Raw genomic sequence first — 12,978 nt, 5'->3', positions numbered from 1 at the left:
AAGCATAGAAGAATAACCGATTTGAGTGCACAAATTCTAGCTAAAATAGTGCCTCCCTTACCAAGCAAAGTTGACCAAAACCAGTATGCGGAAGTTAATTTTCCTTTAATATAAATAATTCTGTTACCTTCAACCTGAGAAAAACAGTTGGTGGATGCTAATTTCTTCTGTCTAAGTTCGGTTGCGCGTGTTGTGCGCGGCGGTGGTAAAGATACAGCGGTTGTAAGTTGGTGCATACTGCGGCTGTCAGCTTTCCGTAAAGGTTTTTGGGACTGTACCGGCTGCGCCGGCTTATTAAAAGCTAGGTGACTCATACTACGACTAACTGAGGATTGTTGTGGATGATATAGGGATTTGAAGGGAGAATGGATAGCCATTTCCGTTAGGGTGGGTAAATCAGTTGGCCTTTTTCGTGGCTTAGACAATTGGTCAAGACGAGACATCGAGTAAGCCCTACCTGGTGAACGCATGAAAGGTTTACGGGGTAGTGTGGTCGGAGAATCTTTCGCTGGTATTGTGGGCATCAGATCTGTGCGTCGACGGCCCACGTATCCACTTATACAGCCCGCCGGATGCTGTGGTGTGGTAGCTAAAAAAATTATTTATTCTAAGCCTTGTGAAAAACAAGATTATACACTATTTACAAGTACCCACATAAACATACAATTCTTCAATAAAATGTCTCAAGTAATTTGCGTGCCTTCTTCAACAATTTAAACCGGTTGTTATGTAACTTTATGTACTACTTAATTGACCAAACATACTTTTACCTTTCTTGGGAATGCAGATAACCGGTTTGTGACGTTCTTAAAATTTTCATTATTGGAGACAACCAAAATAGGACTTTTTACAATCAATTAATAATTATGAATATACCTGTATCACATTTTTTACCATGCAATATATCTAATGACATATTGAACTATATTTTTAAATCCATGGACGTCCAACAATATTGTTATACAAAATAAGATGCACAGCACACACATGCACATTAAAAGATTTAATGCAGGCAATTTCTGTAAGACTTTATCAATATATACCCAAATATTATTTCCATGCCATTTGTTATCATACTTTCAAGTGTATCACATGTTGCACTATTTGTTAGTGTTTCGATAATAGTAATTCTAAATGCTGCAAAAACACATGTTGTATTTACAAAACCATTTTAGGAAAATAAAACATTCAAGATGGACCGCAAAGATCTCTGGCGTGTGGTGAAAAGTTATCTGGAAAATATTCCTCAAAATAGAAATTTGGGATTCCCCACCAAAAATTTATCATAGGTAGCACCTTTGAAGGTTTTGAAATATCTCGTAGCCTTTTAATGAAGATTACTTGGCTCTGACAACATGTCAGCAAAGGAAAGGAATAAATTAATTATTTCGTAAATCAGTGATTTTCGAAAAAAATCCTGGATCAGTCGATTTGTAATTTTAAACGACTTTTTTATTTTTGAATGATATTTTTAAATGATCATTTACAATCACTCGTATTTAATGATTATTTGTTGTAATTTTTTTACAATTACACAGATCAATTACTTAATCTGAAAGGCTAAAGAGATATTTAATAAATCATTCAAATGATGTGTTAGAAGCCACCACATTTCCTTTTAAAAATGTTATTAAAGACGTTATCACGACGTCAAAAATTTGTATCGAATTATTCCTTTCATTTGCACCAAACTGTATAACATTGGAAATTACAATATGACAACTCAAGAAACAAAAAAATTATTGGTGTTGTGATACATGCAACTCAAAATAATTTTTTTAACGCCCAGCACCTGAAAAACTATGCCATTATCGAATCGATACAGCCGTTTAAAATTTACATTTCTAACATTTTAAATGCTGTAAGCATGATATACAGTGCTGCACTTTTCACCATATTGAAAATGACACCAGTGACTTCTAGGTTCCAACAAAATTTGTATTGGAAGTTGATGATACTAGACTGCCGCGCATCTTTTTCATTGGGCGAAGTGTAAATCTATCCAAGCAGAACTTAAAAAAATGCAGGTTGCAAAAAGGCACTCAGTAAATCATAATAAGCAAGCATAAATGCATCCATTGACGTAAGAAGTCTGATGCTATACCGAAACTGCTCGTCGTGTTGAGAGAAATTGGTTGTGCGGGTAAGCTAGTAATGGGAGACTTGAACGAGTCAGGATCGCTATCCCAATGGAAAACTGCGTACATAGAAGTAGACATTCGCATATCTGTAAACAAAAGTAACAAAAATTTCTAAAACATGGAGAACGCAACTGAACTTGTGCATTAACGCTAGTAATGCGCAAACTGAGAATAAAACAATACGAGCACAAACTGGCAACGCAACGACAACAAAAATAATAATAAAAACACTACTAACCTTCACCTGAACGTTCCAAACCGCCTGCGGATGTTGCTCTTTTTTTACTACCACCATCAAGTTCCCTTTCTGACTGTCTTCTAGTGAGAGGAGCAGGTGAATATGTTATGTTTTGGGTGGAGGTTGCCCTTCTGTGTCCCCAAAACGAACCGGAGCTATCCGCCGGGCCCAACATTCGAGGAGTCGAAGATCCGAAGGCGAAAACCATAGAACTTCGTTCATTTTTCCGTTTCGCTTCTATCCTGGCTTCCCTTTCTTGGTTACGTTTTAAAATTGATTCTAACCTATCTCTCTCTGCATCGTTTATTGCCTTTTTCCTATCTTCCACCTGCTGCCGTCTTTCATCTTCCTTAAGCCTTAAGTCGTCTATACGCTGCCTTCGTTCGTTCTCTTTTTGTTCCTTAAATCGTTGAGCTGCTAGTGCCTGGTGTTTCATTTCGTCCAACTTCCTCTGCCTTTCCTCATTTTGGCGTTCCTTGAAAGTCTTTATTCTAGCTTCTTTTTCGTCTATGAGACAAGAAAAAATTTATAAAAACTAAAAATTTAAGCGTAACAAACACATTAAAAAGCAAACTATTGTGCACCTCTTTCATTGTTGAACATTTCTCTACAAGGTCATGCATGTGTTAACTAATTAAACATATTAGCTCAATTACAATTCTAATAAGCAGTGAGGTATGTTCCAAAGTGTGCTGATGTTTAAATATGGGAAATCCTTCAATGTTTTCAGTTAAATACTGCATGTTTCAAATAAAGGTCACTGCTAGTGGGAAAAATTACCAAATATGAAGCATTTTTTACAGTAGTGGAATTATAAAAACAATTGCAAAATAATTTTTTTTACCTTACACCCTACATTTTTATATACTTTAAAAGACAATTAAATTCCTGACAAAAGACCATGCTCAATTATTACTATATTAGTACACCCTTAATAAATAATGTAACTAAAATTGGCACTTTGCTATTAATCTCTACAAAAAACTATAGTATAGGTAGTTGGTAAACTCTTAAGAGGCGACGGCAATGCATTGTACATCACAGCAATGGTGTAGCTAAATGACCGCTCAAATAGTGCTGTTTTATGTTGAGGTATAGTTAGTAGCCCTCTATGCCTAAGGTTTAAATTGTGAATGTCAGTCCTAAATCTGATCTTATTGTATAAGTATGGTGGCCGCTTATCGGAAATGATTTTATGAAATAAAACAGCATTTTGGAGATGCCGTCTACTCGTCATTGATAGCCAATTGCGTCCTTTAACTTATGAGTAATGTGGTCATATTTAGAGATTCCGTATACAAAGCGGAGACAAGAATTCTGAACACGTTGAATACTATGCGTTGTATCATGGGTAATACAGGATGAGTAAACCGGGGAACAGTGAGCAAAATGTGATAACACCAGAGAGTTGCATAACATTAACTTAATTGAAGTACTCAAATAGAATTTATGGGGAAACAATAATCTCAAGTTCAAAAATGCTCTCTGAATGCACATTGTAACGTGAGGTCTAAACCTAAGGGATGTGTCAAGAATAATTACGCCTAGATTCTTACATTTATCCACAAATGGGATGGCCAGATTATTAATGTGCATTCTGGGCATTTGGGATTTTGTTAACTTATTACTAAATAACATGGCATTACACTTAGCGGGATTAAGCTGCAAAGCATGTTTTTGGCAAAAATCACGGGTAACTTTCAAGTCGTAGTTGATTTTCTCAAAAGCCTCGTGTAGTTCAGTATGACAAAATGAGTAGTAAATCTGCGTGTCGTCCGCATACATATGAATGTTACAATGCTTCAATTGTTTACACAGAGCACTTGTATAGATTAGGAACAATGTAGGACCCAATATTGAACCTTGTGGTACACCTTTAAAAACGGCTCGTGGTTCGGATATGTTGTTATTGCACTTTACCATCTGAGATCTGTGTTTTAAATAGAGAATAAGTTTATCGCACTATCCCCAAACCCAATATAATTAAATATTGCTAGTAGCATCGAATGGTTAATGGTGTCAAAAGCCTTGCTAAAATCTAACAGTGCAAGTACACAACTATTTCCAGAATCTATTGAAGATAAAATATCGTCAACGATATGTAAGAGGGCCGTACTACAGCTATGGGATGATCTAAAGCCAGACTGTGTAACTGGGATAAGAGAGTTCAGTTCTAAATGAGTGATAATTTGGGAGTTAACGACACGCTCGAGAATTTTTGAGATCGTCGGTAAGATGCTGATCGGTCTAAAATCATTCAACGTCTCGGGTGCTTTGACTTTCGGAACCGGTGTAACTAAAGCAATTTTCCACTCTTCCAGAAAAATAGAATCAGCTAAACAACAATTAACAATGTGGGTGAGGTAAGGTACAATATATGGGCAGCATAACTTCTGCCGCTAGTGTGTAAGATTATTACTGGAGATGAGTCTTGGGGCTATGGTTACGACCCGGACACCAAACAACAGTTAAACCACTGGAAAATGCCATCGTCGCACCGCGTCAAAAAGGCTCGTCAAGTAAAGTCAAATGTGAAGACAATGCTCATTTGTTTTTTCAATGCAAAAAGGATTGTGCACTCGGAATTCGTTCCAAAAGGTCAGAGCGTCACCCAGGTTTTCTACTTGGAGGTTGTCAAAAGGTTGCGCAACAGTGTGAGGCGAAAAAGGCCCAAAATGTGGCAGTCTGATGATTGGTTTTTCCACCACGACAATGCCCCAGCTAACACGGCCGTTTCTTTTCTGTGGAAAGAAACGGCATGCCTGTCTCGCCCCACCCACCCTATTTACTCGACATGGCTCTGAGTAACTTTTTTTAAATCCCACAAATGAAGAGGAACCTGAAGCGAAAGCGCCGACGCCGAGGAGGAGGTGAAGAGGGAAACGATGGCCGAAGAGATTAGACAAGTGTATTGTCGCTAACAGAGAGTACTTGAAGAAATTTTGTACAAAAGCCTCAAAAACAATTTTCTTGAAACGTACTGATAAACGTACTTCTGGAAAATATTAATATACAGGGTGTTTCTTAAGTTGAATTTTGGTTAAACAGTAGGTGCTTGTCCATCCTTAAAAGGTACATTTCTGGTCAATGTATTTAGTTCTAATCTTATTTACGAAATGACGACAGCTCATAAATTGTTACATCCAATATAAGATATGATACTTAAACGGATAAGTTGGGTCAAAACTTTTACAGATAATAACTTTTTTATAAGTACATAAATATGAGTCATAACATCAAAAAATTCCTGCTGGTGATAATCTCAATTACGAAATATGAGCGCATTTTTATCAAATTCCTTTGTCCACAAGTCTTTACAATTAGAACGCATAAAATTTATAAATGTAGATATTTTGGTACTGTTCCAAGTTGCATAAAAGAATATTTCGATGACGTACCTACCACTAGAATTCCTCTACGGATCGTTTAATGCTCAATACAAAATGTCTCAAAAATATAATAGTTTTGGTACTTATGGAACTGCCCATAAAAAATAATTTCACTAACTTCTGGCAATTTCCCAATATTTGTTTGTTCCAATTTGTAAATTTTAAGGAGTATTTAAAATATAGGTTGCTTAGATTGTAGATGGAATTCAACAGCCTATTATTTGTAAAAGATCCTGGCACTCGATAATATGCACCTAAAACATTTTCGTATACTATTTACGAAACATTTGTGCTACTCTGCATACCTACAAAAAAAGAAAAATTACATAAATGTCATTACTATTATTAAATTCGCGCGGTATAACCATTTTTCATTTGCCATGTGATCGGCCGCCTGCGTCAGCAACTACAAAAAACGACTCTATTTCTTTCAGATTAATTTTTATATTGAATCATCACCACAGAACCTAACTCACGTTAAGCTAAAACGCATAAATCTCCGTACAATCTGCGCATGCGAAAGAAACGTCAAAGTTGCAATTTGTTATTATTTAAAATTTAGGTTAGGTTAATGTGAAAAACGCAATAAATTGTTTTCATCACAGGCTTAAAGAATAAACATATTCGTAATGTACATTTATACTCGAGACTTTTGAGGTTTTTATACCCCTCCCATGGATTGCGAATTGCGTCGTGAATGCGGTCGATCGTTTGCGTTTCACTTTTTTTTCCAATGCAATTCACTTTGTTTTGAAAGGATGATTCAAATTCGAGGGCCACCATGGGGATTTGAGAAACTGTAAAAGATAGATAATTATGGCACGGTTGCTATTTTGATGTTTAACAAAATGCCGTTTTGAAACTGAAAAAATTCCCACTCCTTTTGGACATTATTCGCACAAAAATAAAATAAATAAAACACATTATTATAGCCACTTTTTTCCCTCTACATTTACTACAAGATACCAGTTTTAAATTTTAAATCTGACGTTTCGTCTCAGATTAACCATCATCAACTTTGTTTTTTCTTATCGAAGCCATTTTTACTTTTTCTGTCCTAATGAGTAGTAGGTATCTTCTTTTTTCGTGTATTGACTATTGGAATTACTTTGTGGAATTCAATTCTAGCACTTATAAAAAATGTATCTGTTAGAACCAAGGGAATTGCTCTAGCCCACGTAATAATTCGTTTCCGCATTTTTACCTTGAATGGCTTTTAGAATATTTTCTACACTTTTAAGAGTTAATCAAAGAGGGTTCTGTGATATCTGTGTGTTGCCAATCAAATAAATAGTTTTAAAATGTGTTCAGGATGACGGAAGAAGCCATTCCTCTGAACCGGATAAGTTATGTTTTTCAATTTTTGCGGTAAATACCGTGACAAAAAGTTGTTTGACAGAAATTATTAGGTTCATTAATGCAAGATGATTTGGAATCATGGGACGTCGGAAGCGAGTACCGACAAAGGGAATGTGGTAGCCACTGATAAGATCTTACTGATGGCTGAATCAAAACTTTAAACGTGAATTACGGGGGGGACATGGGTACCGATAAAGGAAATGCGGTTTCCCCCGACAAGATCTTACTGATAGTGGAGTCAAAACTGGCTAATAAAATACTGATCTGCCACACAAAAGTCCCTTCGATCTCACACGAAGACGTTGATAATTTTATGTGTATTACGAGTAATAGGAAAATACTTTCAAAAACCAAAATTGTTGTGAGGTAAAAGAGTACTTTTCCTTGCGGCGGAAAAATGGCAAACCATTTTTACCTAAAAATGGTATCTATACGTTTACCACTATTTTCCTGCGATTACGAGAAAAATTACCAAATGTCCTTAACACTGCATACTCTCCATCCGCCTCTTTAATAATGCATTGATGCACGATTCCTATAATCTGAATTACATCAGAGCACCTTGTATTTTATTATTATAATCCAAAACCTCTTTACCCCAAGGTTTCATACTAATCATCCTTTCTGAGATATTGAACAAGAACTAGGTATGTAGAGTTGAAAAATCCAAGATGGCTACAAAGCCACGATTTAAGGGATGTTCGCTCTTTTTTAAACTCAAAATGGCCGTTGCGCACTATAATGGATGGGTTTGAACCTACGAGCAAAAATTAAGAAAAGAGAATGTAACGGTGGTGGGAAATAGCACGGGACGGAAGTCGCCATCACATTACCTCCTTTGCGCTGGTGGGTTGTATTGCCTTGATTTGTGATAAAACAGAAGAGACGATGTCAGTCTATTTTATTTCGCCACTGCCAATGGTGACGCGTTTCCCCCACTCTTATAACCTCTATTTTATCCATTTCAGTCACGTGCCCTTTTAATGCAGCTCCTTTCCTCTTAATTTTTACTCGTAGGTTTCTTGACAACTTACAAAGCCGTCTTCAGCAGATCTTGTTCAATCTTGCAAGTAAGTTACAGAAGGGTGCCTACTAAACAGAGATTATGTGTTAGGTGATTCACAAACCACAATAATTACCAGAATAACAGACGAGTGTCAAGTGTTTCTGCTATGGTTTAGTTGCATGTTGCATCTTACTGTTAATTGTAGTGTTAAAAAGTTATTTCAAAATAAAAACAATCACTCAAAATCACTAGTTATAAATAAATTGTATAAAAAATTAATCAGGTTTTAAATTGTTAGTTAAGAGTTCTAAATTGCACACGTTTTACCTTCCACATTACTAGAATCTGATCCCAAATGAGCAAACCAATGCATTGTACCTGGAACACAACAGCGTCATTGTCATCACACGTATAACATTTCTTTGGAAAGTCAAATTTATTGCTACTTTTTCGATAATATGAATTTGCATGTCTTGGCGCATGGTTCATAAATAATAATTTTGACATTTTGGGCTAGAATCAACGCATGGCCAAGATTTTTCTTGGCACTTGGCATCGCTCAAAACGATTGGGTTTTACGTTATTTTGCTTTGAGAATTGAGTTACGATCGAATATTGTATGACATGTACACTTGCAATGCAAAAATGACGACAACAAATTGACATATTCAACCAAAAATTGTCCATCCTATATATCAATAAATACGAAACCAGTTAACCAAACCAAGTGTTAAACAATCCTCGAACGTAATTAAGGAAGAGTGTAAGAGACGACGGACAACACATTCCCTACAAAATTTAAATGGTATATCGTACATCTAACGTGCATTGATTAACTACTTTATTTTAAATTACTCACCATGTGGGTAATACAAGCTATTACATTTAGGTCAATTCAATCTATTTAATTATTAATAGGGTTTTACAATAAATTTTTGTATTCGTTAATGATAAGAACTGTACTGGTTTTGAATTAGTTACTACTTTCTATTTCCAGCTGATGGAGCTTTTTGTCATATAGTGATTAATTGTTGCGATTACCGTTAGCAAAGTTTTACAAGGCACAATATGCGATAGAAAAGATAATGCATAATAGTTTTATTGTATTGCCTTTTATGGTCCTTCGGTGCATAATAAGAGGACTTTTTAAAATTTCCTGCTATTACGTTTCATCAAGTTTTTCTACTCGTTTATCCTTCAAGAAAGAAGTTGCGAATTTCAAACAAGATTTTATTATAGCCCTTTGTGAGTAAATATAAGCAAACATTATGCCATAAATTTGTATACCTACAGAGTAACAATTAAGTCGAGTAGAAAAAGCATTTCTTCCAAATACACCAAAGGTCTCAAATATTTCGGTCTCTAAAGTACCTATCGCCAATCTTTGGAAAAACTCATGAATTCTCGCTAAAACTCAAATATGGACGGGGAAAGTGTTAAAATCAACACGTAAATAAGGGATTAAGCTGTAGTATTAGCGCTAGTGACTAAAGTTATTTTGCATATCTGATCTTCGGCACGTATCACATTTTTTAGCGCATATTTTAAAAAAATACGCTGTTATATTCGTTATGGCTGGCTGCCTGGCTTGCTGTCCGGCTGAGATCTCAGCAATTAGAAGAGTCAGAGAGTTCAAATTTTCACTAAAAGCTTTCTGATATCGCCTAGATGTGCAGGCTCTAGTCTATTGTAAGTAAAATTACTAGTGAAATCGATGATTTTAAACTTTGCTAAAAGATACTGATCTGGATTACAAAAAATGCGCTTTCATCATGCACATGCTGATTTACAACTTGTTTTTCTTCGGAAGGGTACACGCCCAAATTTTAAATGCATCGGCACACATTTTTAAAATCATGTCTAGGATTACTTTTAATTTAATGGCACGCACTTTTTTGACAGTATCCTTTTGTTTTAGTTCAATCAAATCTAAATAAGAAAAAAAATGATAACTTTTAGACTCAGTACCAAGATCTCAAACAGTCCGGGGGCTTTTCCTCAAATTTCTCCAGAAAAATACCTTCTCAGCATCATAAATCTAACTCTCATAAATGTGTTCAGGTGTATCCCGTATTACTTGCGTCTTGGAGACGAGACCCGTTTTTCAGATTTTTTTGTCATTCTTGAACCAATACAGTAAATTATTGTTAACTAAGGCACCAAAAACTAGAATCAAGTGGATACCCATAAAGGGAAGATGAGGGGGTCTAAACCAAGTTAAGTTTTCAAGAAACTAATTTGTTGCCATAGTTGGCACTACAAGTGAGGGATTTATAATGAAGTGAAATCTGCAACAAAGTATTGGAAGTATTGGGGGGGGGGGGGGGATATGTTGAGCAAATTTATTTTATGCAAAAGAATGATTTCATAAACCTTGCTGGGTATTAAAGAACAACCCAATTTTTAATATGGTATTGCATAAAGTACTACTGAAGACGGCGATTACGTTAAGTGGAAATATGTAATTTTTGTGTAAATCCGAATAGGAGCTTTTCAGTCTCTTTATAATACATTTTAATCGGGCACGGTTTTATAAAGTACATCAATAACAGACCCATGCAATCTTCCTGGATCTAGAACACTCTGTATTTTTTGTAGTAATTGACGTTTAGAATCAGACATCAACATTTCAACCCTAAAATAACATTTATAAGAATCGGATAATTCATGACAGTAAAAAAAATTCAAAATCCCTCATTTTGTTTCATGAGTTAGCTTTTTAAAGCAATAAAATTTGATCGACTTTGAAGTCAAGCTCGGAATTTTTTCGCACGCCAATTTAAGAGCGCAATCTTTGGGTACAACTATTTTTGAAAAATGTACCAAATCGGAAAGAACATCCTAGGAAAGGCCCTTCTGCGTTGATGGGAAAAAAAGAAATACAAGTATTGGTACTTTTGGGGGTACCCAAATAAACCACTTTCGACCTGGCTTATTTAGAAAAAAATGTTTTGGTCACCTCTATCAACAAATGTTTATATACTCGCCTGTTAAACCCATTACTATTTTTACTGCACTAATTCACGTAATATAACAAACAAATCAATTACATTTACCCAATATCGCATTCGTCACATCGATCAGTCATTTTTTTATTCTCAATTTTAGTCGTTCCCAATACAGAAATACTAAACTACGATTTGGTCCAAGTTACATCGAGAAGATGACATTTATCAGAAGGCCGTGAAAAAATTCGTATGTGAAAGAGTTCTAAAAGAAAAATTGTTTGGTTTTTTGTAGTGAAAACCCCACCGCTGATTTGACTACTCTTCGCTAGGAGTTTAATCCTCAGAGATTGAAAATCATGTGGGTACAACTAATGAAAGACGTGCACAGCAATAGTTCCCAATAGACACTCACCCCTATTGGCTGATGAAGGACGGGACCCAGCTGCAACAAATAAAAATTGTTAGAAACAAAGTAATCGCGCTAAATATTTAAGATTCTTTTGCAATGCGAAAGAATTAGGTAATAACTAATGAGGAAACACGCCTCTCTGCCCCCCCGCCTTTGTACAGGTACATTCCAATAGCGTCCTTGGCACTAACTTACCATATACTTAAAAAAACGTCATGATCCAAATTCGTACTCGATCATGCATCCTTTCAGGAAAATGAATAAAATTGATTACTAACATACAAGTAACTGTCGTGTCCAGCAAAATGAATCATTTACATAATCTAATCGAAACGCATTAAATCATGCGGATTTTCCTATGATATGAAAATTTATTTCGTTCAAGGAGACGCCTAAAACTGTATAAGTTTGGGAATCGTTGTGGAACGGCAAAAATTTTTTTGATGGGGCAGGATTTTTGATTTTGGAAACGTTTCGCTCACCTGTACTGCAAGGCAGAATAATTTTTTTTAAATTCGCCGCACGTAGCCTATCCTGTTTGGCAATGTTTTCGTGAGGCAAAGACGTGAGAAGGATGTTGCGAAGATGCTCAAGTGAGGTGCTTGGTATTCCGTAACACAGACGTGCTTCTGGACCCATAACGTAACACTCTCAATCATCGATTCACTTTAATTCAACACGCGCCAACCGAATAAACTATCAGTGATTAGTAAACTTAACTTTTAAAGTGTTTGACGACACGATTCTGCGCAAACAACTTGAGAACCTTGGACAAACATAAATTTCTTTATTGTTATTGACACATTACAACATTATCCCTTTCAACGACACAACGTGCTCGAATCACAAGTTTGGTCTGGTCGAAAGGTTTTCAAAATAAGCGGTCATCTCACAAGGAAGTTGCGTGTAAATAATAATTACGTACCAATGTTTAAATAAAAAAATGAACGGTAATTATGTTAACGAACACTTTCCCATTTTCATTTTCCTCGCGTTTGTGTAACTGTTAATTTGTTGTTAGTTCAAGCAGAATTACTTCTACGCATCCAAGCATACGTCATTAGCTATTACACCTGAACGCGCGTACAAATATGTCGTCTGTCCACCTGAGGGTTGAGATCTTAAGAGGGACCCTCCTACGCGACTACATTTCAGCTGCTTGAAGAAGTATTTTTAATGAACAATAATTAAGATCGATCAGTACCACATAACCCAAATTTATATGTTTAATATTAAATTAATTATTTAGCCACATGTAAATATTATGATTTCATTTGTTTTGAAATACAATGCCCAATATTGACAATATACCTACATATCCAGCAAAATGTGTAGCATCTAGACCCCTCGTATAGTAGAGTGCTCGTTGCAAAGAAGTCGTCTAGAAATGACTTCCGTGGGGGTTTTGGTGTCACAAGCTGAAATTCACAAAAAATGAAAGGTCATCATATACTGATTCTAAATGTCAAGGCCGTCCAAAATCGGTCC

The 12,978-nt window shown here is 35.8% G+C and overlaps 1 protein-coding gene and 1 long non-coding RNA gene across 15 annotated transcripts in view; one reads left to right on the top strand and one right to left on the bottom strand.

Annotated features, from left to right (window-relative positions):
* Window positions 1-12,978, bottom strand: part of LOC116165317 (MAP7 domain-containing protein 2) — a 52,822-nt gene that overhangs the window by 6,071 nt on the left and 33,773 nt on the right. For 4 of the 14 annotated variants that reach the window (XM_031479644.1, XM_031479645.1, XM_031479638.1 and 1 more), the window contains exons 2-6: window positions 11,494-11,523; window positions 8,461-8,511; window positions 2,380-2,886; window positions 2,105-2,227; window positions 128-589 (exon numbers count right to left, since the gene is read on the bottom strand). In XM_031479644.1, coding sequence (XP_031335504.1) covers window positions 128-589; window positions 2,105-2,227; window positions 2,380-2,886; window positions 8,461-8,511; window positions 11,494-11,523 — 1,173 coding nt within the window. Of the gene's footprint in view, window positions 1-127; window positions 590-2,104; window positions 2,228-2,379; window positions 2,887-8,460; window positions 8,512-11,493; window positions 11,524-11,972; window positions 12,207-12,978 lie in introns of those variants that run through there. The other 10 variants (XM_031479647.1, XM_031479648.1, XM_031479641.1 and 7 more) reach the window with 7 other exon arrangements.
* LOC116165319 lies at window positions 12,290-12,816 on the top strand. The gene is made up of 2 exons (XR_004144128.1): window positions 12,290-12,440; window positions 12,512-12,816. It is a non-coding gene; the product is annotated as an uncharacterized LOC116165319 (long non-coding RNA).

This window comes from Photinus pyralis, unplaced genomic scaffold (genome assembly GCF_008802855.1).
Source record: "Photinus pyralis isolate 1611_PpyrPB1 unplaced genomic scaffold, Ppyr1.3 Ppyr1.4_LG3a, whole genome shotgun sequence".
In the NCBI taxonomy this organism is placed as follows: Eukaryota; Metazoa; Arthropoda; class Insecta; order Coleoptera; family Lampyridae; genus Photinus; species Photinus pyralis.
The sequence above is the reverse complement of the archived record's forward strand: the minus strand, read 5'-3'. Positions and strand labels throughout refer to the sequence as shown.